The sequence below is a fragment of the Nelumbo nucifera genome, chromosome 4 (genome assembly GCF_055504915.1).
Source record: "Nelumbo nucifera cultivar China Antique chromosome 4, China Antique-T2T, whole genome shotgun sequence".
Lineage (NCBI taxonomy): Eukaryota > Viridiplantae > Streptophyta > Magnoliopsida > Proteales > Nelumbonaceae > Nelumbo > Nelumbo nucifera.
The window spans coordinates 6707110-6734602 of record NC_142652.1 but is presented as its reverse complement, the minus strand read 5'-3'; the positions used below and the strand labels follow the sequence as shown (position 1 = coordinate 6734602).

The 27493-nt window shown below is 38.8% G+C and overlaps 1 protein-coding gene across 1 annotated transcript; it reads right to left on the bottom strand.

Annotated features, from left to right (window-relative positions):
• Nucleotides 1–25: 25 nt before the first annotated feature.
• Nucleotides 26–26741, bottom strand: LOC104591628 (AUGMIN subunit 6-like). Its single transcript, XM_010250544.3, has 13 exons — nucleotides 26395–26741; nucleotides 26246–26302; nucleotides 26003–26097; nucleotides 23555–23705; nucleotides 20978–21103; nucleotides 20697–20856; nucleotides 13431–13491; nucleotides 13020–13341; nucleotides 10638–10763; nucleotides 1679–1840; nucleotides 1339–1591; nucleotides 738–1208; nucleotides 26–288 (listed from the first exon to the last, which is right to left on the bottom strand). Exons 1-13 carry the CDS (start codon nucleotides 26608–26610, stop codon nucleotides 248–250), a joined length of 2241 nt encoding a protein of 746 aa, XP_010248846.1. The 5' UTR covers nucleotides 26611–26741; the 3' UTR covers nucleotides 26–247.
• Nucleotides 26742–27493: the final 752 nt, after the last annotated feature.

Sequence of the window (27493 nt, the reverse complement as noted above, 5' to 3'; positions counted from 1 at the left end):
GTAATTACAGTTGTAGCTTCAAAAATAGGACAATTTAAAATTTCTTGTTCATTAGTATGGAGAAGATAAACGGAGATAATGGCATTTAGAATAAAATAATACAAACAATAAGTAATACAAAAACCAATGACAAGAGATGAACAATATCACTGCATAACCGATTGCACCTAACTGTTACTGCAGTTTGTACTCGAATTGATTGAGATGCTTCCCAAGCCCATCATAGATACCAGGTCCAAGCTCAGCCTCAACGTTCCATTAAGGCTGTGTCTGTTTCAGACAATGGAGCTGCAGAGTAAAACGAACAAAAAAGATAAAACTCCTTATAGAACAAGGAGAAAGCGGACAATAAAGGAAAGTTCTGCATATTAAGCACAGGTTACTTCTCCATGTATAAGCGTCCGAAGACCCCCCCCCCCCCAAAGAAATATGATCTTAACAGCTAGAAAAATATCCGTTTGGTGCCTAGGAAGTAGAAAAGCAACACGGTAAACTTCTGGGAGAAGACATCAGGTGCCGGTCCAAATGATTTGAGAGTTGAACTAGGTGCGTCCAGACAATAATTAAAGAAAAAAATAAAGGTGATAATTAAAGAAGCAATCTAAACACCCCTTTATGGTGTGTCATGCCTAATAGAAGTACCCAAACATCATATGGTTTTCCAATAAACATAAACACACTAAAGAACACTAGAATAGAGACACGTAAAGCATTGAAAAGATCAAAATTTCACATACCAAGCAAATCCTCGTATGAATCTTCTAAGAGTGATGTCTCCATTAGCAACGGAGGAGAGAAGACCTGATCCTGAGTATCTTCCAAGTCATAAAATGTCTTTTGGATATCAGAAATACCGTAATTTGAACCAGAAACTGAAAGAACCCCATTAACATGGTCATCAAAATCAGTTTCAATCAACATGTTTGGCATTTCTTCATACTTGCTCCCATCATGGCTAATGGAAGCACTATTCTTAAGCAAGCAGGCGTCTGGTGGAGAAACAAGTTGTTTATTCTTGGTTGGAACTGATTTGGTTTCTAGGCCAACAGAAGAAAATGAACTCGCTGAAAGGGGTACAAAGAAATGTTCTGAGCTATCATTGGCATTACTCTCCCGTGAGCCTGTATTGCATAATTGTACAGTAGGCATTGAAAGAGCAGCTTCCCGAACAGATCTCCTCAAGTTCTGGACATAGTTACTATCACTTTCTGTGAAACAAAAACAAGAGTCAACTCCCCTGGCTAGAACAAAAATTATGATGCTATTCAACTTTAGCAGAAAACTGACAAACCATGGAAATGGACATAAGGTGGGTAACAACAAAAAAGGATTGCAAACCTTGTGGTGAATTATCTACATGATTATTAAACAAAGGCTGGTTCAGAGATTTCCCTTCAGACAAATTCTCCATTTGACTTGCTTGAGGAGCTAAAGCATGCCGTTTTTGCAGATTTGCACTTCTACCAGTTGAGTTTGAGGTTAGACTAAATAACTGTGGGAGTTTCAAAGCAGGAGAAGTGGCCGGAACTTTTTCAATCTGAACAGTAGAAAGTTTTGAAGTCACCTCAGCGACTTCAGCAATGCTGTTTTCCTGCTTAGTTCAGAGATTTTCAGTTAGTCACATGATTTAAGAGAAGAAAAAGACACTGTCAAAGTAAACATTTAAAAGAGCAATTACCACTGTCCTTCCACTACTTTGAGCTTGGATGGGTGAATTAGATCTGCCATAGTATGTAGCCATGGGAGGTAGAGTGGATGAAATATTGTTCACTTCTTCTGTGAGCTCTGAAATTGATTTTTTTATTGCTGGAGCAACTTCCTTGAGTTGATTAATGAGCACCTGCACGGTAGATGTTTCCTTTGAAAATAAGTTCTAAAAATGACTAAAAATACAGTATATCATATCACTCTCAGAAGTAAACAAGTTAAGAAAACTGGGCAAATGACCTTCCAAAATTAATTGCAGCAACAGCAGAACCAAAATACATTGATAAACTCATAGGGCAAATGACCTTCCAATACCAGAAAACTGGGTTCCTAATCTTCCAAAGAAACTATTCAAGTAAACAAGTTAAGAAAAGTCTTTCAGAGTCTAATTCCTAATCTTCAAGAAAGTTAACGATGGGAAGGGAAAGCACTGTGATGCTTGCGTAGCAATAGACTTAATTCTGCATAATGAAAAATGCACCGTATCCTTAACAAATATGAAAATAATGAACTAAGATTGTTATGAGATAAACTACTACAAATACAATTCAAGAACTTACATTAAAATGTTAAACTGAGAACTGAATTTGGAGCAATCAAATCAGTAATAGATGTATAGGCAGAAAGAAGGAAAATCTGTCAAATAATAAAAAATTGACATCCTTCAGGCAATCAACCAAATAAAACACATTAACCTTTCTGAAGACCCTAAAGTTCCCACAAAAGCCAAATTCAACAAGAAAAACCCCACATAGGCATGGCAATAAAGATAGTGTTCAGTTTTCATTGAGATCAGAAAGACAATAAATTAGGGAATCTATAACAATCTTATGCCTCTCCCTCCAAAATAGTGCTGTCAATGGGTGGGTCGGGTCGTGTCCGAGTAGACCCAATACTGAACCAATAAGGGGATGTTCAGTACATCTCGTTCAGTACGATGTACGTAAAAAGTTTGGTGCATGCCAGGCTATTTGTCCCCACTGCAGTGTTTTTCAAATGATAGGTAAACTCATCAGACCTTTGGTAGTGTTCTGTACTATGGTAGCCAGTGTGTTACACAAAGCATTGGAATCTCAAATATAAATATTTTTGTCAAAATATACTCGGTCAGTTTCAGAACATTCCACAGCTTAAAAGAATGTGTCTTCCATGGTGTGGTCCGAAACCAAACAAAATGGCTATCTACCAAAGTACCAAACACCACCTACATTCTGTAAATAAGAGACTCAGAACTAACCTAATTATTAATTGGGACTATTGGGTCTAACCCAAGAAGACGTGATTACGATTGACAGCTATACTCATTCATTAAATTGACGCATTTGGGTATGATAATATAATAATAACATTACAAGTTCACCATGAGAAAGCTAGGTATTGGATTGGGAGTATCTTTGCAATATGCTAAAATAATAACATTACAAGTTCACCATGAGAAAGTAATGTAATTACATATATATAGTCAGTTAAGGTCTATCAACCCAATTGTAATTGTGACACAATAGCAAAACCCACCAGAACTGACCCAATTATAATTGAGACATATAAGGATTAATATCCGTATGGATGGTGAGCTGGCAGCAGACTCGGTATTTGAGAAGAATGCAGTTTTGGATATGGAAAAAATCATTGATCACAATAAGGACTCACATGTTCTTGAGAAAATCCCTAGACCCTAATGCAGGAAGGAGATTTAGAAGCCAGAAGAGTATGCAAGCTGTCCAAGTGTCAAAAGTTTTTGCTAGATTGAGAGGGGGTTTATTTGGAATGGTGCCCTAAAGAAGGTGAAGAAAACAAAGAAAGCCACAAAGAGAAGCAAAAAGGGTGTTGGTATAGACTCAGGAGGTGCTAAGTAATTGAGTATTACAGTTATGCAGGAGTCATCTGGAAGGAATGTCTTTTCTTTGGTGGGTTTTTGATGGGTCTGTAGTTTGATTCACTTGACAACTTGTTGTATTAGGTGAAGGATTATGTCATTATGTTTTTTAATTTCCTGGGACTCTTGTAATTGACTTTTTCTCATTAATGAAAACTTTTGTTATTGATCAAAAAAAAAAAAGTTCCTGGGGCTTTGGGCTTTCTGTTTTGGGTGTTTTCTTTTGTTGATTTGGGAAGCTGGTACCTTTGGGCCAGTAGAAGTTCAGGACTGTTATCAGTCTTGAACCCTAATGGATTTCAGGTTTGAAAATAAGAAGAAAGTTAAAGAGAAGAGAGGAGAAAGAGGGAAGAGAAGCAGTAGAACACAAGAGTCGAAAGGAGGAGCAGAAGCTTAATGTTCTGCCGCCGCCACTTTAATTAATATTTATAGGTTATGCTCATTACATGGAAAGGACAGATCTGCCCTTAGTCTTTACATAACATAATAGAGCAAAATAAGACTGAAATAAATAGCAACTGAAACAACTAAATGACCAACGGCTAACCCTAGGAAGACTAGAACACCTTCTATCCTACGAACACAGTGGGACCGTAGCTGTGGGGCCCACATCAGTGTTCTCTACACTCCCCCTCAAGTTGGGAATAAATGTTTATCATTCCCAACTTGGATAGATCCGCCTCTAGCTTCTTCCGTGGTACAACTTTGGTGAGGATATCTATCAACTGCATGTTGGAGGTGATGTACAGGAGAGACACTTCTTGTGATGAGACCCTCTCTCGTACAAAGTGTCGATCAACTTCAATATGTTTAGTTCTGTCATGCTGCACCGAGTTGTGTGCTATATTAACAGCCGCTTGATTATCACAATACAGCATCAGGGGCTTCTCATACTCAATACCCAACTCCTCAAGTAGTGATCTCAGCCAAAGAATTTCAGCCACTCCGTTAGCCATTGACCTGTACTCAACTTCAGCACTAGATCGGGAGACAACACTCTGTTTTTTACTCCTCCAAGAGACTAGGTTACCTCCCACAAGAGCACAATATCCAGAGGTAGACCTTCTGTCATCAACACTCCCGGCCCAATCGGCATCCGTATAGACCTCCACCTTCATGTGGCCATTGTTCTTGAACAGTATACCTCTACCCAGGCATCTCTTCAAGTATGCTAGTATTCTTTTTGCTGCTAGAAGGTGCGTGGTTCTAGGAGAATGCATGTACTGACTGACAACACTAACTGCATAACTGATATCTGGCCGAGTGAGGCATAGATATAGGAGCTTTCCCACTAACCGCTGGAACATAACCTTGTCTTCAAGCAGCTCCCCACTCTCTGCACTAATCCTATGGTTCTGTTCAATGGGTGTATCCGCATGTTTGACACCCAGCTTTCCAGTTTCCGCCAACAGATCTAGAACATATTTCCTCTGAGAGACAAAGATCCCCTGTTTAGATCTAGCAACCTCAATACCCAAAAAATACCGTAGTGTACCCAAATCTTTCACCTCAAACTCTTGATGAAAGAGCTGTTTGGGGGACTCAATCTCATGGTTGTCATTTCTTGTCACCACAATATCATCAACATATACTGCAAGTAGTGTCAGAGATGACTCCACCCTCTTGATGAACAATGTATGATCTGACTGGGCCTGTACATAACCGAACTTCCCAAGGGCTAGTCTGAATCTGTCGAACCAAGCTCTAGGTGACTGCTTCAAACCATACAATGCCTTATTGAGCCGGCAGACCTTCTTACCTGCCTCTGTATCATAGAATCCAGGAGGCAACTGCATGTAAACCTCTTCCTGCAAGTCCCCATTCAGAAAGGCATTTTTAACATCCATTTGGTACAAAGGCCAAGTGTGGCTTGCTGCAAGAGATAATAGAACCCAAATGGTGGTCATCTTGGCTACCGGGGCAAATGTCTCCAAGTAATCTATACCATAAGTCTGAGTGAACCCTTTTGCAACTAGCCAAGCTTTGTACCTCTCAATGGAACCATCCGCATTGTGCTTCACAGTAAATACCCATCTGCATCCAACTGGTTTCTTTCCTTTGGACAAGTCAACTAGCTCCCAGGTATTATTTTTCAACAGGGCATCCATTTCGACTTGCATTGCACCTCTCCACTACGAGATTGATAGGGCTTCTTGCACTGTTCTTGGAATAGGGACATTAGCAACGAAAGTGAGATAGGACCTGTAGGAGGGAGATAGGCGATCATAGGACAAAAACCGAGAGATGCAGTGAGCTGTAGATGTGGTGCACTGCCATTTGCCTTTACGGATGGCAATGGGAAGGTCAAGGTCATCTGCAGGGGGTGAGGTAGCAACAATGGAAGGAGTCTCTGTGGGCCCTGGAACTGTAATATCTGGACTTGGAGCCGCAGAAGAGGTTAGAGCTGGTCGGGACTGCTGATGATCGGGATCAACCTACCTACATCGCCTGTGATAGACTCTCAACTCCCGATCCCCCTGACCACCCTCGCTACTACAACCCTCATCACCCAATGGAATAGGTAAAGGAACAACCCCAAAAGTATTAACCCTGCCCTCACTGCACTCCCCCTGAAGAAAATGACCCAAATCTCCACGCTCACTACTCTCCCCCTGAGGAGAGACCCGAGAATAGTAGGGTGTCTCCTCAAAGAAAGTGACATCCATGGATACAAACTTCTTCCTTGAGACAGGATCATAGCAGCAAGAACCCTTTTGAGTTTGTGCATAACCAAGAAAGATGCATTTGGAGGCCTTGGGTTCGAACTTGGAGTGATGGGGACCGAGAAGCTGAACAAAACAGGTACAACCAAATGTTTTGAGAGGAATAGTAAACAACTCCTCATTGGGGTATAGAAGTGAAAAAGGAGGTTTCATATCAAGAATCCAGGAAGGAACCCGATTAATAAGATATACCGTCGTAAGGATAGCATCACCCCAGAAGCGAATAGGGACATTGGAGGTAAACATAATACTTCTAGCCACCTCCAATATGTGCCTATTCTTCCTTTCTGCAACCCCATTCTGCTGAGGTGTATGAGGGCAAGTGCTCTAGTGGATAACCCCATGATTAAGAAGGTACGATGCCAATGGGCTTAGCAAAGTATTCATTTGCATTATCAAATCTAAGAACTTTGATCCTGGCATCAAACTGGGTTAGGATCATTTGGTGGAAGTTTTGGGTTAGGGCAGGAACCTCATCTCGTGAACGCATAAGATAAACCCAAGAAAACCGGGTGTGGTCATCAACAAATAACAAAAAATATCTATACCCACCCATAGAAGGAATGTGATATGGCCCCCAAACATCAGTATGCACAATATCAAAAGAACTATTACTCCTTTTATTACTCAATGAATAAGAGTTTCTACAATGCTTAGCAAACTCACAACTTTCACATTTCAACTGAGACGACTCAACAGACTCAAACAAAGTAGGAAACAGACTCTTTAAGGACCGAAAAGACAAATGACCCAATCGGTTATGTCAAAGCATAACCGGACTCACAACCTGAGAAACAAGTAACTTCTTATCCACTGACTCTTCCCGACGAGAACTCTCCCCGAGCAGATAGATACCATTCGTCTTACGGCCAATCCCAATCACCTTCTTCGTCTCCAGGTCCTGAAAAACACATCGGTTAGAGAAGAAAGTTACTGAGCAGTTCATATGTTTGGTAATACTACTAACGAAAAGAAGGTTAGTATCAAGTTTAGGAACATGCAAGACAGATGACAAGGAGATAGTATCCGACAATTTGATGTCACCCTTGCCAGAAATAGGGACAAGAGAGCCATCAACAATAGATACTTTATCCCTACCAGAAGATAAGTGATAAGTAGTAAACAATGAGGGCAAGCTAGTCATATGGTTGGATGCACCTGAATCTATTGGTAGGCTGAGGCTCGAGTACCTGAATGTGCAAAGGCCGATGTGGCAGGGGCTGATGATGACTGCGGTGACTGAGCTGAACTGCCAATTTCCTTTTTCAACTGTATTAGAGCAGCCCGAACTGCAACTAAGGTCTCTAAGGGTGTGCCTCTTGTACCAGACGAGGATGTTGAATCAATAGTCACAGCCACATGAGCATTACCCTTTTTGTTTCTCAACTTTGTCGGGACCAAATGTGGATGCAGCTTCCAACATGTTTCTTTTGTGTGTTTAGGTTTCTTACAATGCTCACACACCACATCCCTTTTATCTTCCTTCTTTTTGTCCCTCTCTGAATCACCCCCTGTTTTGGGTTTGACAGCTACCAAGGCAGGTGTAAGCGACTGAGGTTGCATCATGACTTTCCTCCTGGTCTCTTCACTGTGCACTAAGGAGTATGCTTGAGAGAGGGTCACACTATCTCTGGTCAAAATCTGCTGCCTCACAATATCATATTCTGAATTCAGTCCTGCCAGAAACTCAAACACTCTGTTTGTCTCGATGTGCTTTCTATGGGTCTGAGCATCTTTGGGACTCTCCCACTTAAGAGTCTCTAAGTGATCAATCTCATGCCACAGGGACTTCAAGGTAGAGAAGTAGACCGAAACAGGTTTCTCTCCTTGTTTAAGGGTATTCACCTCACATTTCAATTCATATGCTCTGGCAACATTAAGGGGTTGGGAGTAAGTTTCTTTCATCACATCCCATATCTCCTTGGCTGTCTTTGCCCATAAGTAATTTCGGCTGATATGAGGCTGCATAGAATTACACAGCCATGTCATAACCAAGTAGTTTTCTTGAACCCACTTGGTATACATAGGGTCTCCCTTGGAAGGTTCTGTCACATCTCCCAAGAGATACCCTACTTTTCCCCTTCCCCCAATAGCCATCATGGCTGATTGGGCCCATTCCAAATAGTTTGATCCATCAAATCTTACGGTTGTAATCTGAAAACCTGTCTCAGAACCACCACCATAACTGTTGTTCCCAAAACTGCCTTCTACCTGATTCTTAAACTCCATTTCAGTCAAGAACCAAAAGTCTCAAAATTAGGGTTACTACAGTCAAAACAGCACTTGGACTATCAACCACAATCACAAAATCAGTATAGAACCAATCTGTACTCACAGTAGATGTGCATGAAACAGGTATAAAACTGATCCGAAACCAATAACCACACACAACAGCAACAGTCCGAACTGTTTCCACCCCCTTAGAAGAGTTCAAAAACCCCAAAAGAAAACTAAAAAATAGTTTGAAGAACAATCTGATATGCTGAAGCCGAATTGGGGTTTTAATCAGTCCTAAAAGCAAATTCTCAGCCGTACACTCTAGAAAGTACCGTACGAATAAGGCTTGTAGTAGGGTTAATATGAAACCCTAAAACTGATCAATGTTGAGGAGAGAACTATTAGGGTTTGCCGCAGTATTAGATCACAAGGTTCAGTCCAGTATTAGGGTTTTCCGCAGGGTTAAGACAAAACCCTAGAGAATAGAAAGATAAAACCCTAGAGTGGTTCAGCCGCCCTTGCTAGATAGGTCCAACCTATCTTCTCTGATATTACTTCTCTCAGAAAATAAAAAACTTACAATAGGATGTTGTTCGCTGCCTTCCAAGATTACCCGAACCCTAGCCTTCTCTGATTCTTCCTGATCACCAACACGCAACTGTGGCAATTCTTCAAACAGCTGTTAAACCCTCTGGAGATCTCCAAGAACTAGTCAACGAACTCTATTTTCTCAGCTTCCAGCCTTAGATGGTTCTCATGTGGTCGGTTGGACTAGACTCACATGAGAAACCCTAGCTTTGATACCAAGTAGAAGTTCAGGACTGTTATCAGTTTTGAACCCTAATGGATTTCAGGTTCGAAAATAAGAAGAAAGGTAAAGAGAAGAGAGGAGAAAGAGGGAGGAGAAGCAGTACAACATAAGAGTTGAAATGAGGAGCAGAAGCTTAATGTTCTGCCGTCGCCACTTTAATTAATATTTATAGGTTATGCTCATTACATGGAAAGGACAGATCTGCCCTTAGTCTTTACATAACATAATAGAGCAAAATAAGACTGAAATAAATAGCAACTGAAACAACTAAACGACCAACGGCTAACCCTAGGAAGACTAGAACACCTTCTACCCTACGAACACAGTGGGACCGTAGCTGTGGGGCCCACATCAGTGTTCTCTACAGGGCCTTAGAGAAGAACAGTAGTATCTGGATCTCTTTGTCTTGTTGGGTGATGTCTTATCACCTTGTTGTATCATTCTTTTTAAATTCAATAAATTTTCTTTTTGATTTATTACCAAAAAATAATTTACACCCACACTCTATATTATTGGGTCAGGCTGGTTCTATCAGATCTATCCAATGCATTGACAGCCCTACCTGTAGATCCTTTTCTAACCTCGTACCCTCAGTTCCTCACAATATAACTAATAAAATAAGAAAGCTTAGCAAGAATGAACCTAATGGATTACAACAGACAAAGGTTACTCAATAGCCAAATGAGAATCCTTACAATGTGCTTCCCTGAAAAGTTCACCTGCCACAAAAGAGAAACATTTTTCTCTAGATTTATGAATAATTTCCTAGTTGATGAGAGAAACAAGGTATCCAGCTGTTCCCAGAAAAGTACATCTAGATACATCAAATTCTCAAAAAGACCTTCATTAAGACCTTAAACACCACAAAACCGTATTGCCATATATTAAAAAGTGAGCCTTATTGGACTTATCCTTTGCCCAGTAGAGATTACAAGTTGCCAACTACTTGGTAAGCATCTCAACAACATCTCAAAGCTCAATAGATTTCTGTAGCTCTCAGAGAAGCCAACAAACTTGAGAAGCCATAGTCCACCTTACATAAAAATGCTAGGATCTATAACACTAGATAGAGACAAAAGTTCCATCCTTTCTTTCATTAAGAACCCAGATCTCATATAAATTATACCCACAAGGGTAAAGAAACTAGAAGGTATTGGAAAATTCCATTTAACTGCAAAAGGAACAACTGAATTTAAAAAAAAAAAAAAGATTAAAAAAAAACACAAAAGAAGAAGCAAATAAACTTCAAAGATTACAGCAATTGCATGCTGCAAGAGTCATCTCTCTAATAATGTTTAAATACCTGTATGCTAGCTAAATGTTGCCGATGTTCTGCAAGTGTTGCTGCTAAAGATTCAGCATGGCCACCAGTACCTTCATCATGATCACTTCGTAGAAGTTCTGGACCCTCTCCATCGTTGGCCTTGGCCTACAATATCATATGCGAGTGACAGCATGTTAATATTTTAAAACTAACAAAGAAAACCAGATTATGGAAAAAGAAAACAATACCAAAAAAAAAAAAACAAAAATCCAAGCCTATCACAACTACAGCTCATTACGTGACTTGCAAGAAGAACCCAGAGTTCTTTGAGGGCAGAATCACAATTATTAAATCCATATTCCTGAGTCTCCCTGCCTACTTTATTTTGAATTTTAGGGTTTCTGTGAAGATGGTAATAAAGGATTTCTGTGGCAGGAGAAAAAACACCACCTGACAAACTAGGAAATGGTGTATAAGATAAAAGAAGAGTGGGCTAGGGTTGAAGAGAATAGGGGATAAAAATACAGCTCTTCTGAGTAAATGGCTGTGGAAATTTCCTATTGAAAGCTAATCCTTACAGGATTTGGTGTCAAGAGCAAATATGACATTAACATAAATGGTTGAAAGTTGGAACTAAGGACCTACTAGAGGTTCCATTTTGCAATGCCCCCCGAAGGATATTAGCTCAATTGACCTCAATTTGGTAGCAATATCAGACGGGATCACTGTAGGGTCTGATGAAACTCTGCGAAGATCTATGGTGGGGGATAAACTTTCATGTCAAACCTATCCTAGGACTTTTGCTTTGTGCAATAACAAGAAATAAACTATTTCCAAATTGATCTCGTTTGCATATGAGGGTTTATCTCAGAAATTGGGATTGAGAGGTTACAAAATTGATGAAGTCGTGAACCTTCTGGAAGATTTGAAAGGTGTTTTTCTCTCTCCATCTGGGGTAGGCAAGGGAATTTGATGTCCAACCCAAAATGGGTTTTTTCATATGCTTCATTTTTTAAAACATCTTACCAGAATAACCTATTATTCCAATCTTTTCCTTCTAAAGCCATTTGTGAGGGTCCCTTTCCTCCAAAGGTTGAAGTTTTCTGCTAGGAGGTTACACTACAGATTGACAATACCAGACAAGACAGAAGGCTTAATTACTCTGCCCTTGTGTGTCATCTGTTTTAAGAGTGTGGAGAGTTTAAATCTTTTGTCTTGCCAGTTCAAGCAAGGCGTGTGCCTTAAAATGCACCTTATTATGCACATAGGCATGCCCTTTTGATATACTGACAATGGTGGCTAGTCCACTACTCTCCCTGTTTGGGACAGCTTGCTACAAGACAAAGCATTTTACAATATTATGGGCATCAATTTTTTTATTATATTAACATAATAGATTTTCTAAACTGCTAAACTATAATTCCTTACTGCAGTTACAGACTTGGAATATCATAAATGAAAATATTTTAGTCTTATACCAACCAACAGGAAATCATCATCTAATCCTGTCCCAACTATATAGAGTCGGCTACAAGCATCCTATTCCACCTTTCTGTCCTCGGTACCATATCCATTATTAATGTATATGGTACTGCTCACTACACAGCTGGATAAAACTAGTCCAAAGATGTTGTCCTAATATGTGTGCACATGTGCAAGTGTTTGGAAAAGCCAAACTACTAGGCAAGATCAGTGTGGATGATCATGTGGCCTTATCCATAACATCCATCATATATAGGATCCCCTAGATCAGTTATGCATCCACTACTGTAGTCCATATCAGTAGCATACCTTGGTTCGAAGTTTGCCAAAATTATAGCAGCCATTCAAATTTTCAATTTACCCCATGGGAAAAGAATGGAGAAACTCACGAGTTCCCCTTGGGTCCCTAAAATAGGTTATCATGTGGAAGAAGATTCCTGGGTTGTTCGGGGAAACTCACCAAACAACACAACTAATCCTTCCCATACACAGTTAAGACACATGTTTAGTTAAAATGGCAAGATGAATGGGACTACTTTAGCCAATGAATATCTAACTGGAAAAAAAAACACACACATTAAAAGAAACAGAAACCAAGAAAAAGACCCCTTCAGCCTAACTTTATTAAAGAAACAACTACATGTCGTGGGTGAGAAGCTTTTGCTTTCCTCTTCTTTGTACCTTTTTTCAAATTTCATAATATGTTTGTAATCATTTTATCAGTCGTGACCTTACATGAGAAGAATCAGATAACGCCAGAAAGGAATAATAATCATATTTCTTAGGTGGGAATAGAATCAATGAATCATCATTACCACCTAAGCCTTGTTCCAGCCATAAGGGTTCGGCACATGAATCCTGTTTTGCCATTCTGTGCTGTTCAGTGCCATATCCTTATGTGGGAATAAAATAGTAATATAAAACAAAATAATGACTTACCAGATTAAGTGACTGTTTATGAATACGCTGTAAAGCATGTGTCCAACGCCTGAGAACTTCTGCTATGTCAACGACAGGATGGACTCTTCCACTTCTATCATCCACTCGAGAATAGGTTTCATTATTTGCTTGTAGATGAGTTGAATCTACACTGTTTTTCTGTTTTTCCCTATTGACATTGATAAATGGCCCATCTACCGGTTCTCTATCATCTGCATGTGTTGAACTTGGATCACCAGGTTGAATAGACAAAATATCAGTATAGGGAACCTGGGAACTTTGATCCATAGCTGCAAGCAAAGATGATCCAGAGATGCGGTACCTGGATAGGAACGTTGTGTATTTATATGGAGAGATGAGTAAAATTCCATGCAAAGATCATAAAAAAGAGGAAGAGTGAAAGAGAATTACCTATGCTCACGATGAGCTATCAAGTCCTCAATAGGGCCTGAAGCAAGAACTTCATGTTGACCTGTAAATAGAAATAAAAACCAAGTATTCTTATTTAAACAGGATAATTTTTTTTTATTTCATTAAACACCAAACTGCACACAAAGTATGCAGAGAAGTGTACAACATTGGGCCTCCCAAAAGAGGCCTCACCACAACTAACAGCAGAAACAAAAACAAATGACAGCAACTCATTTATTACAAATTAGCAGCTGGTCCTGGGCATCCCCATTCTAAACAAACTTCTCCAACCCCAGGCTTAGCCAGAGAACCAGCCATCATGTTGGCACTCCTAGGCACCCACTTGAATGAGGAATTCAATGCAGCACCTAGAGCATGAGCCAGTCTGACTAGAGGTCTGGATTTTCATGGGATTTCACTTTGACCTGTCGTCCAACATAAAACCACTTGACAGTAACCACTTCCACATTCCTTAAAATCCTGTCTAGCAAACAACTTCAAACCTTGAATCAAAGCCAGCAGTTCGGCCCTTGAAAAATTCCCTTGGCCTGCCAGACCTGAAAAGCTTAGAATGATACTGCCCCCATGGTCCCTAACAATTCCCTCCCACTCCCAAGGGATTTCCAAGGCTGCAGCTGTCAGAATTGAGTTTGAACATCTCTATATCGGGGGGGACCAATTGACCACCCATTGTTGTCTCCTAATCTGAAAATCTGTCACCACCTGCCACTCCCTAAGCAAATCATTGATAGAAACACCTTGAAATTCCCCACGAATCACAGCCCAATGAGCTACCCTTTTGAGGTTGTTTCAGCACCTTTAATGGAGTTTTTCTCCCACAAACCAATTTTATTTGGCTCGTTTTATATTTCTAGGAAGACGGGAAGTGAGTCTCGTAATTTTTTGAACACTATAAATTTTTTTGGGGGGTTTTCTTCTTCCTATATTTTGCCACCCAGACTATTCTTGGGGCTGTTGTTGCTTCTTAGCCATGTGTTGGCTCTTCCCTTGGCCTTGTTGTGTGCCGGTGGTGCATTGGAACTCTTTGTGACTCTTAAAGTTATTCCTAGTTAAGGAATGGAAGCTTCTAGGGATGTTACATTCATCGAGTCCTCCACCTTTTTCTAGTCATCTTGTCCTTATCTTTAGGGGGAGAATGTTAGTGAAGATTGGACTCCCTTTTATCTTCCTATTCCAGACTCATTTTCTACTTCCAATCCATCTTCTACTACCATTCCTTCACCTCCTCCTCCTCCCCCTCCTATGTATCTCGTCCTCGGTCTTAGCAACAGTTTTTTATCAGGCGGCAGAAAAAGGAGGCTCTTAATGCTGAATGTCCATAACAATCTAAACACCCAAACTCAAGTAACCTTGATCCTACTCCTCTTGAACCTACTCATGCTCCTATCATTGATCTTGACCTTGATCTTCCCATTACCATCCGCAAGGTAAAGAGAAAGTGCACCAACTATCCCATCACCAATTATGTTTCTTATGATGCTCTCTTACCCTCTTATTGTGCATATATCTAAGCTATCTCTTCTGTTTCTACTCCCCATAGTGTTACAAAGGCAGTGCAATCACCTCATTGGAAAGAAGCTATGAACCTGGAGATGGATGCCCTCATAAAGAACCAAACTTGGGAGCTTGTTTCTCTTCCCAAGGATAAATCTATACTTGGATGTAAGTGGGTGTACATAGTTAAACACAAGATTGATGGCTTTGTTGAAACTTGAAAGAAACAAGGCACGGCTAGTAGCCAAAGGGTATACTCAGACTTATGGCACTAATTATTAGGAAATGTTTGCTCTAGTAGCTAAAATCAGTTCTATCCATGTGATTTTGTCTCTTGTGGCACACTTCTCTTACCTTTTATATCATATGGATGTGAAAAATGTCTTTCTTAATGGACACCTAAAGGAGGAAGTTTATATGGACCTACCATCAGGAGAGCCTTCCTAATGGTGAGGGAAAGGTTTGTCACTTAAAAAAGTCTTTGTATGGACTCAAACAATCTCCTATAGCTTGGTTTTTTTTTATCAATAACAATAGAACTTTATTAATGATGTGAATATTTATGAAGCTTTAGATACAATAGGGGAGGTAAAAAGTCTCAACTCCCCATCAACAGAATACAATAACAGAAAGTTAATAATTAGCCCAAAAGATAGCCTCCCTATTCACCCCCTGCTTGGCCAGCCCAACTGCAAATGAGTTGGCAGACCTCTTCACCCAGCTATAGTGTATCTCAATGTCTCTGCCCAACCAACAGAATTTTTTCTTTTCATTGTTATAGCTCCACAAGCCACTGTCCTCTTCCTTCGGCCAGCTAATCACCACCTTCGAGTCACCTTCCAAGGCCAAACGTCTGATATTTAGTTCCCTTCCTCTTTGAATTCCTTCCAGAGAACAAGGCAATAACAACCCCCTCCTCATTCATGAACTCTCCCCCAATCTCAGAAGGCCCTAGATTCCTCAAACTACTGCCATCAAAATTCAGTTTTATAAATCCAAAGGGAGGAGGGGACCATGAGGGACTAGGAGTCCTCTTACGCAAAGCAGAAGTAGCTATCTCTTTCCAATTTCTTAATAAGTCAGCCACAGGAAAGTCTGAGAACAGCTCCAAAGATTTTAGCCAATGGACAGCCCTTAAAAGTATTAGATCCAATAGGTTTGCCAAGGTTCTGTCCTTGTTTGAGAAACTCCTAGAGCTTGGTTGAATAGATTCAGAAGAGCAATCTTGGCAGTTGGGTTCTCTCAATCCCAGGTTGATCATACTTTGTTCATAAGAAGGCATGATGATGGGGTGACTATGCTAATAGTTTATGTAGATGATATTGTTTTGACAAGATATGGCATCTCTGTAATCTCTTAGTTGAAATCTTTTCTTGCCTCTAAGTTTGAAATCAAGGACCTTGGTGATCTTAAATACTTTTTGGGAATTGAAGCAGCATGATCAAAGAAGGGTATTTTCATTTCTCAAAGAAAATATGTTCTTGACTTGCTCCAGGATGTTGGAAAATTGGGGTGTAAACCCCAATTGACCCCAACCACAAGTTGAATGCCACAAATGGAGATGTTCTTCCAAATAGAGAGGTCTATCAATGATTGGTTGGTCGTCTTCTCTATCTATGTTTGACAAGATTAGATATATCCTATGCAGTCAATGTGGTTAGTCAATATATACATAAGCCCAGAACCTCTCACATGCAAGTTGTCAACAAGATTCTTGCTTACTTGAAGGGGTGTCCTAGCAAAGGAATTTTATACTCCAATCATGGAAAGTTGAAGATTGAGGCCTACACATATGCAAATTGGGCAAGGTCAATGGACGAAAGCAGAATGTAAGGCAATGGCTCATGGGGTTTCAAAGTTACTATGGTTGAAGATCTTGTTAGAAGAAATGGGAATCCCAACAAAAAAAATCCTATGAGACTTTATTGTGACAATCAGGTAGCTATAAACATTGTTCATAATCCTATTCAACGTGATCGTACAAAACATATTGAAATGGATAGGGATTTCATCCAAGAGAAAATTGATAGTGGAGAAGTCTGCCTGCCTTTTGTAAGATCTGAGGATCAACTTGTTAACTGCTCTACTAAAGGAGTTCACAAGCCAAAGCTCAATAGTAACCTAGGCAAGCTGGACATGATAGATATCTATCCTCAGCTAGAGGAGGAGTGTTGAGAATATGCAATATGACGAAAGGGATTTTTTTGGTTTTTCATTTCTTCTTTGTATTTGGGCACCCAAGGGCGAGCAAACTTGCACTTTCAGCAACATTATAAACCTTGTCTCTGGTGTAAACAGTAACTTGAGACACACCTTCGTAACATTTCTTCTTCTCCCTTCTCCTCCTTTCTCTTCTTCTTCCTTTGTTTTTGGGTTTCACCTTAAACAACTAAGCCTTTCATGGGTGTTGATTATTTGGTTGATAGCTTCCCAACAAAAAATCTTTACTTTAGGGGGAGTCAGGCTACACCAAACCTCCTTAACCAGGAATGGTTGAGACTTTGTAAGGGGTAATAAGGATTTAAAAAAAGGAGGCACAAGTAAAACAGCCATTGGTATTAGGGAACCAAATTCTCTCATCATTCCCCAACAAAGACAAATCAAAGTTTTCAAGTACGGTTACAAGAGAAACCAACACATTCAAGATCCCTTAAAGGCCTTCTTAAGCCCAAGTCCTAAACTAAACCATTCTCTCCCAAGGTTGCCAAATCCGCAAAATCTATTTTTAGAATTGGACAATCTATAAATTCTCAGAAAAGTTTAACAAAAAGGAGAGCCTCCCCACCAAGTATCTTCCCAAAACTTCACACCTTGCCCTGAAACCACATCATACCTTATGTTTTGCATGAAGGTAAGCAATAAAACCAAAATTGATCTCCAAGGGCTTCTCGACATTGCACCTCAGGTAAGCCCTGAGCCCATCCATTTAGGTGCAACCTTTTTGGTTTGTGATGCCCTAGAGCAATGTCTTAAATTCTACTCTTATCATAGACATAAAGAAAACTAAATCAAATCATATCATTGATCATATTTTAAATCCTGCCATTATTACTGTTTCTCAGAAATTTATTAATAAAATAAAAATGCATCTAGTAAAAACTCACATCTAATTGCTTAAATCAACAAGCGGCAAGACAAATAGTTGTTTCCTCGTTTCTTCAGCATTGTTTTGTCCATCCCACTTAATAAATTTATATTTTATTCCCTTTCTAAATTTGGTTTTTCAACTATATTATCAATATCGTAATTAATACTTCTAAATTTTACATTATCACTTTGTATTATGGTGTACCATAATTAACTCTACTATGGCATACAGTATAACCATTTCTTGGTGAAATGGTAAAATCTTAGGCTGGAAAGTGTGAGAACATGGGTTCAAGCCAGCTGCTACTTTGTGCCTAAAAAAGAATGCAAAGGGTTAGGTCCATATCCAATCCAGCCCTTCCAAGAACCTGAATAGATAGTACCAGCATGGGGACATTACTTTCGTTTCAAGTGTGTGTGTGTGTGTATACACAATTTTTCATATAATCAAGATCAAGTTTTGACTTTGAAATCAGTTCATTTATAGATAACATATTCTTGGGAAATTTATGATGTACTCGCCCTCGGAATTTTTTATTGGTTTTCTAAACGTGTTGTCCCAAACCCACCACCTATGCTACTCCCCCCCCCCCCCCCCAAATTGTGATGGATTCCCCTACCTGCCACTGCTCCCAACCGTACAAACTCATAAAAAATTATGAGGTGGACTGAACAATAAAAACCCTTAGCTTCTTTTCTGTACATTTATTTCCATGTTAATAAAAAATATTTGTTACTGATAGAATAAAAGAGAATGGATGGGTAGATGGTTGACGCCTGACAAGCAAAAGGAGCTATAAAATATCATAATTGGGTTGGTGAAACTTCTTGCCATGTCATTATGACTATATATACTTTTTTTTAAAGTAATCATCTATAATATTAGCAAGGATTGTATATGCTTCGTGCACAGTCCTGACCAAATAACAAAGAAACATCAACAAAAAGGAAGATCACACTCTGGCCATCCAGAACCTTATACAAAAAGGCCTAAACAAAAATGATATGCTAAAATAGAAGAGTGATAACCTACCCTCACAGAAGAATAAAAAACTGAAAGTATATTAGTATAGACTTTGGCTGCCACTCTAACTGATACCCATGTTACAACACAGGCATTTTTTATCAGCAAAGAACATTTTTATTAATTATTGAGCTGATCAGTACATTACAACTAGGCTGGGTCTGGATGCCCAACCACCCAAATTTTATCTTTAGACTATTTACAACAGAGACATTTTTTATCAGCAAAAAGCATTCTTATTAATTATTGAGTTAGTGATTACATTACAACCAGACTGGGTCTGGATACCCGACCACCCATTTTTATCTTTAGACCTTTACAATTCTGCCCAGAAATACTGCTCCCTGTTAACCTCTTGTTTGGCCAAGGAATCTGCCTCCCATTAGCAGTTCTTTTAACCCATCTGAATGTTGCAACCATTTTCCTTGCTAACTTCTCAATTTCCCTCAAAGTCCGCCTATAAATTCAAGCTCTTTTTTTTTTTTTGTTCTTTCTGTTTGAGGGCACCCCCCTTTATGGCTTTACCAAAATAAGAACACACCAAAAATCATTGATCTAAAGTAATACAGTAATACCTAAAAAAGTTAAGTATAGAAAAAAAAAAGAATTGGCCATTATAATGTGCATAGGAATTAAATCTGTTGGATGAGAAAACAGAATTTGATTCCATTGAAGGTTAGACCACTGGTGAGACAAGCACAACATTTGGGCTTCTTATTGAATAGCTCATTCAAATGGGTGCTTAGAAGTGCTAATGATCTAGCGGACTCTCTAGCTAGGGCAGGAGTGGCAAAAAAAATCATCTTGAATAGGGCTATCCAGGACCAGGTTGTAAACTTGTAATCTTTAACTTGTGTTTCGTTTTTTTCCTTCTAATTCTGTCTATAGGGCTTCTTGTGGCAGGAGCTGGGCTTGCAGCTTTGGTAGCTTGTTTGTACCTGTTTATGCCAACTGCTTTTTGGAGCAGTGTGGGTGTTTTCATTAATAAAATCTTACCATTGCTTATCCAAAAAAAAAAGAACTACAAGTGCTATTTACACAAAATGTGAAGGTGTATAGAATCAAAAAAGCATTGTCAAAATTACAATGTTTCAGTCAACATTCATAATGCTAAATGAAGCACATGCAAAGCAATACTGCGATACATGTAAAACATCCAAAAAAAGCTCCATTTAATAACATCTCTCTTGAGAGAGCCATGCACAATAATTTGAACTATCAGTTTGGCTACTTACTAATTACAATAATGACAGTGAACAAGAAAAAGGGCATGAAAAAGAAGCTCCATTTAACAGATTTCTCTTGAGAGAATCATGCACAATAATTTGAACTATCAGATTGGCTACTTACTATTATGACAGTGAACAAGAAAAGGGTATGAAAAAAGAAAGCCGTATCATAAGATTCAGAACAGTAAGGCAGTTAGGCAGAAATCAGTTGTATTGTTGGGTGGCTTCAGAAGGAAATCCCTTGTAAAATGCACAAATTAGAAAGATATTCAAATTGGGATGGCCAAGGGGCCTATACCTGAATGGGTGCTTGGCACAAATCAAGTTGTACTCTATTTGTATTGCAAATAATACAATCACTAATCTGTTACTGATACAAAAAGTTCAAAACAGTAAGAGTTGGATAATTACTCTTGCGAGCTAATAAAGACTCCCACAGACGAGTTGCCTTGGAGACTAAATGTGAATTCTGACCCAAGGAACCAGGGACGCGATCATCCCATAGTTCCCCTTCCAACTTTGCTTTGTTCCTCAAGTCCTGTAGTTTTTCCAACTCTTGCTGTAAATAAGCCTGACTTCCAGGATCAGGGAAATTTTGATGTAAGAACAATTGATACAACCATAACCTCTAAGCAGAAAATTCAATATAGACCTCAGGCCCCCGAAAGAAATGTCAAGAAGTTACCCTCTACCTCTTCGGCACAAAGACCACGAAATTCAGCAGTCATTTCATGAGCCAGGTTCGACCACATGGCTTGTCTATGGACAGCTGTATCTGCATTTTTAAGAAACCTCCTTCGTTCAAGTGCAATCCGAGCCTGTTATACATAGAAGGCTCCAGTGAGAGCTAGCCAGCAACCAAAGATGGTTTTGACATACTTGGCTTTAATATAAAGATGAATATGTGATTTACTAGATAAAGAGAGGCAGGGGAGAGGACCATCAAAAAATACAATGTTGAACTTCTTTGAATCACTACATTTTGTTTTCTAGGCAAACTTTGATAGGGACCATTACTTGGTGTAATGGTAAAAACTCGGGCTGTCAAGCATGAGAACGTAGGTTCGAGTCTGAGAGTGGCCACTTCATGCAAAAAAACAAAAAGGACTGAAATTACAATATCTGACATTCTGACTAAATTCCTTGTATTAACTCTGAAATTTTATTGATTGTGGTAAAAGATTTTATGTACAGTGAGCATTGGTATCCTTTGTTAGGCTAGCAATTGCCACCTAAACACCAATTTTAATTTTTGCTCAACAAACTGATTACCCCCAGAGCAGTTGTTCCCTAGTAATCCCTCGCTTTGGTATTGAATTAGCAATACTATTTGCTGAATGATCTATCATCTAATAGCAAGAGTCATTTCCCTTGCTAGGAACTCTCTGAATGTCTGATAATATTGTAGCATTCGTTGCCTATCATTTTTCAGCCAGCCTACCATACCTTTGAATCTCCTTTTTTTTATCAAACCTTAGAATTTCCTTCTACAACCATGTTCCTCATGCACCTTTTGTCCAACCTGAATCCTTGTAACACAGTAAACAGTTTGTCTCTTGTGGAATCCCCAACACAAAAGGGGCTTAGGGGCCTAAATAGAGGATTAAAGCTGCCCCTTCACTGTCTCTAATAATTCCTCCAGTGCCTGAATTACCCAGGCTGCCCAAGCCAAGGTTCAAAGTATCGATACGATGCACCCCGTATCGGGTGTATCATATCGTATCTTTTGAAAAAGATACGGTCCGAAACGCCTGTTTCCAGGAGTTTCGGACCCCCCAACTTTTTTTAATAATAAAAAACATCTTATAAACTTCCCAAAAAACCAAACTTTGAAAAAAAAACTTAAAAAAAAAAGTGTGTATCGGCCGTTTCTAAGTACCAATACGATACAGCCGAAATGCGTATCGTATCGATACTTTGAACCTTGGCCCAAGCTACAACCAATAAAGTTAAGCTTCACTTAGCTCATAGCTAGTGGAACCGTGGAGGCCATACCTGTGTTCCTAAAGATGAGGAATTAGCCACTATCTACTATCCTCTAAGGTTATCATTCTTAGAATATGGTTCAAAATAACTCCAATGTTTTAACCCCACTAACCACTTCTATGGATTTTTTTATCAGTAAACTTCTGTGGAAATATTTTCTATGATTGAATCCTCAGATAACTTTTATTCATTAAATATACCTGCAGGGTTCAAAATATCACAACGTATCAGTGTGTATCATGCAATACGTATCAGTTTTTGAACCCACCCAAATATCCTTGTGCACCTCCACAAGATCTTTCTTTTTTTTTCTTGATTGAAGAATGAGTCTTAAACAGGCTTTAAACATTTCCAGAAAAGAACCACTTACAACAAAAGAGAGCAAAAAACCAAACCAAGAAACTAGGAAGTAAATGGGCATGAGATTAGCATACAAAATGTAGATTCCATGGTCGCATCACAAAGAAAGAATTTATGAGGTGAAAGGTACTAATTAAGGCCACATGGAATACTTCCCAACAAAATACCCTAATCTTTAGCAGAACTGTTTTGATACCAAATGGATCTTACCAGAAAAACCTGCACAGGAGAGGGTTAAAAGATCAAAGAACTTAAGAGTCAATCTAAAGCAGAGAGGGTTTAAAGCCTAGAGTCATGTTTTAAGGGATCAAGAAACACTTCCTCCAAAAGATTAACGAGGTTGATTGCTTTAGCATGTTTGAAGTCCCTTAAACCTCCTTTGACCCAAATCCCAAGAAATTATCATATTAGAAAAGAAGGCCAAGTGGGAGATGGGCTTATACTTGTGCGAGGAGATGGAATAGATAATAGAGAAATGATATTTCAACAGTCTGTCTCCCTACAAGAGGTCTTCCCAAAATTTAACTTCCCATCCATTAACAGCCCAACCATGGATGCTACCAAAGACATTGTCCCACAAATTGTCCTGCTCAAGTGTGAATCTCCATAGCCATTTGCTAAGGAAATCTGAAGTTATTTACTCCAATTTTCCAACCCCAACTCCCCTCTCTCTTACTTTGACTAAATTAGCAAATAATAATATGTTTACTCACTACCCCAACTTAGGTTCCTAATGTACTTAAGATATTCATTGAAGGAGAAGCAAACATCCGTTATGAAAACAAAACTTAATAGACATGACATATTCATATGTGGCTCTTATTATATATATTTAAAAAATAAAGTGATAATAAACAACTATGTAATACTAGTAACATAGAGAGGTCATGAAAACTTTAAGCAGTGAAATAAATCAAGAGTACCTTTGTCACAGGAAGCAATGTAGCTGCATGTGAAAATGCTACATCTGTCAATGAAGCAGGCAATGGATTAGAAGCTACATCTGCCGCAAATGTTCTTCTATGAACCTCTCGTAAAGCATGCAAAGAAAGCTGCCATAAAAGCTCAACAAATCTGCAGTCACCATATGAAACATCTTCCTTAGTTATACTATACCAATTATCAACATGCATTGCAAAATCTAAGGACTTCAATGATGCAGCACGGTCATAGTGATGAACTTAAAGGAAATATATATACATGCAGATACAAATATATAACAAAGAAACAGAAAATGACATGCACGCAAACATGGCCATAGTGATGAACTTAAAGGAAATATACATACATGTACATACAAATATATAACAAAGTAACAGGAAATGGAAAAAAAAAAATGATAACCATTAAAAAGTAAAAAACAAACACAGACACACAGCAAAGAAAAAGAAAATAAAAAACTGAGAACCATTTATAAAAAGTAAAACACACACACAACTGTGTGTGTGCAAAAGTGGAGGCAGCACAGCCATAGTGATGAACTTAGGTTGTGTTTGGTTTGAAGGAAAAAGTAGAAAAAGGAAGGGAAAGGTTGGGATACCCATACAAGGTTTGTAAAGGTTTCCTACCTTTCCCTTCCTTTCTCTACTTTTTTCTTTAAACCAAACATAGCCTTAAAGGAAATATACATGCATGTACATACAAATATATAACAAAGAAACAGAAGATGAAAAACCTGAGGACCATTTATAAAAATTAAAGCACACACAACTAGTGTGTACAAAAGCAGAGGCAGCTAGACAACTCCTAGGCATGTTGGCATGGCAAGGCAAGTCAATGCCTACCAGACATAGGCATCACAATCAGTAAAAAAGTATATACATACTCTATAGTGTCTGCATATAACCATACATAACATACTGTATATAACCATACACACATATTTTACAATAGCTTTTTTTTTTGAAAATCATATTTTATAATAGTTATTTATAAACTATTGAACCACAAGTTAAATTAATACATGGTCAAATGACAACTTATACTAGTCTCAGGTAACCACCATGATTCAATGGAAAAACACAACATACACGAAAAGATTATGAGTCCTAATTTTTAGCCCTACATTTACTCCTGTCAACTGTAAATGGGATAACATAAACCCATTAATATATAAGGAAGCATAACAAGTTATTTGGCCCCAGTTAGAAGTTTATATCTATGCCGACCATATGGTTCGCCTAGGCAATCACTTAAGTTACATCTAGACAACGCTTTAACTTCACCAGAAACAGTTTAGTCTCTAGGGAGGAAAATGCTAAACAATAAATTTTAGCTCCCAATAATATAAAAAATATATTTATCTGGTTCGTAACAAGGCCCACTTCTGCATGAAATGTTCAAGACAACTCAAGAGTGATAATCAGATGCACACCAAGACCAGAAAAACTAAATAACAAAGAACCACCAAGATAAGTAGGAAAAGGAAATAAATGCAGTGAGACCGCAAAATATTCTTATAATTCGTTTCAATGATTAGCGTCCTATAAATAGATCTTAGCCTTCAAACATCAAACGCAAAATAAATGGATGCACAAAATATGCAGAAAAAAATAAGTATTCATGTACTATCAAATATGGAATACAAACTTAGTTATCTCTACCACTACCACTCCTGAGACAATTGGAAACCCATTAATATCTTCCATAGAGTACAGCAGTCAGCAAGCACCCTTATGTTGAATGATTGAAACTCTCAAAAGCCATGTTTCCATGTGTAGTATACCATTCCCGTGCAACTTGATCAATTAAAGAGACAAAGTTCAAGACTTATCAAAAGCATAGTTATGGTGGTCATCACTCTAACCTTACATTACCGAAGGCATTGTGATAAAATACCTACTCATCAACTCCCACTTTTATAACATGCTATGAATCCCTATTGTTTCCCAGTACACCTTGCTGAGTAGAAATCACCGTCCAAGAACAAGTTTCTCACCTTGAATTTCTGTCAACCAGGAGACCTAAAGCAAAAGTCCTGGTCCAGCTAAGAGTTTCTTTTATATGAAAAAAGTATTCAGGTGCCAATCAAAGAGTAACCTCTTTATGCACAAGATCGGGTTCACTTCACAATCACGCGTAGAAAACATTTAGAGTTAACTTAATTCAGTAGCTTCCACGAAACACTTAATAGCGCCAGAAGCAAAACTCAATGTCAATACTTAACCAGGAGCAGCTTATAATTTCTCAAAACCCCAAAGACAGCTCATACAGAAGCAAGGAATGTCTATCATGGAGACATTCGCAATAAGTGACAATATTAAAAAAAATGAAAGTTTATAGTTGAATTAATGCTTTAAAGACATGGAAAACAAAGAGAGTAGTAAACTAACAATAATGTATGACAGATAAAAATAAAAGAAATAACCAACCTCGGCCCACAACAAGTTGCGAGTGAAGAAACCCTTGAATTGCTTCTAGGAAGGGCCCCCTGTGATTCGAGCTCATTTATAATCCCCTGCACAACCTGGGGAAAACAAACAAAAATGAATTTTATTTAAGGAAAAAAATGTCAGAATCAATAATTTCAAACCAACCAACACGGACGAACCGACGAAGTTTAAACATGTAATTTTGTTGATAGGTGAATCATTAAAAATGTTAGAGAATTTCACCTTACGAAAGTCGCGGGACTGGGCAGAATCGAAGATCGGCCAAACTTTATCGAAATCCTGCAAGATCTCGAGATTAGAGAACCAGAATAATCCAATACAAAATTCAAAAAAAAAAGGAGGGTCGAGATCTTTAGAGATAGTTATAGTACCTTAGCGGATTGAATTGGACCTCTCAGTGAAGATAATATGAAATAAAGAAGCTGCTCACCCAATTTAGGGTTGGAATGGCGGAAAAGCCCAACTCGAGGGGTACCATTGTTGCCTCCCACACCGATGATCGCTGGATCGAGCCCTAATAACAAACAGTTGGTGTACATTGCGCTCTCTAGCTCAACCTCTCTCTCCTTCTCTCTGTCCATTGTCATTCCTCTCTACCTCTCTCTCTCCTCGTAGGATTGCTTCTTCTCCCTCTCTTCTGATTTCTGTTTTCGCTTTTTCTCTATTTCACTCACCTTCTTCTCTGTATATTTTTTCGTATTTTTGTGGTTTCGGTGGTTCCTTGATATTATTTTATTGTATTTCATTCAAATGGTTCTAGTTATTCTTTTACGACCTTCTAGAAATACTTAATCCGGAAACAGACCTTATAAATACAAACAGCTGAAAACAAATTCATCAATTCAAGGGCTGATGCAGAAAAATGAAATGATACAAGGACTTTATTTTAAAAACTTTTTTGTTTGCGCCTTTACGGTAGAGGAACTGAGGAAGTTACGAAGAGGCCAACAAGATGGATGAATTCGGATTAGCTGAACGCCTTGGCTGTTCAACTGGCTGTGAAAAAATAATGAGGTTCCTCGCAATAAATTATGGGCCCACTGTAAAAGGTACGAGCCCATGTATTTTATTACTGTCGTGGAACCTTACCATTGGTTCCATAGCCCTCTGAACAGCCTCGCGTTCAACTAACCTTGCTCGCGATCGAGAGATTTGAATTTGAAGGGAGTCATGCTAAGCAAAACGCCAACAAATTCGGATCTCCTCCAATAAAAAAATCGTCCCAACTCGTTCTAAGAATACCTGTGGGAACCGTGATAGTGGGAACCGTGATAGACAGTTCTACTTAGAAGGTGAATCCAACACTATACGAACACGGAGATCATATATACGCCCCACAATGCCCTACACCATATCTCCACCGTGTATTAGGAATATTTCTCGATAATAAGTATAGGAAATGATGAGACATCACTAGGAGATATTCCAATACAAAGTGGGTACGTGATGTGGGACATTGTGGGGCGCCCC

Bases quoted from the DNA above. Each gene is read 5' to 3' on its own strand.
- LOC104591628 (XM_010250544.3), bottom strand. From the start codon at position 26,610: ATGACAATGGACAGAGAGAAGGAGAGAGAGGTTGAGCTAGAGAGCGCA. The intron at 26,098-26,245 runs GTGAAATTCTCT...TGTTTTCCCCAG, and splicing joins AGTCCCGCGACTTTCGTAAG to GTTGTGCAGGGGATTATAAA. The intron at 21,104-23,554 runs GTACTCTTGATT...TATGTATAACAG, and splicing joins CATTGCTTCCTGTGACAAAG to GCTCGGATTGCACTTGAACG.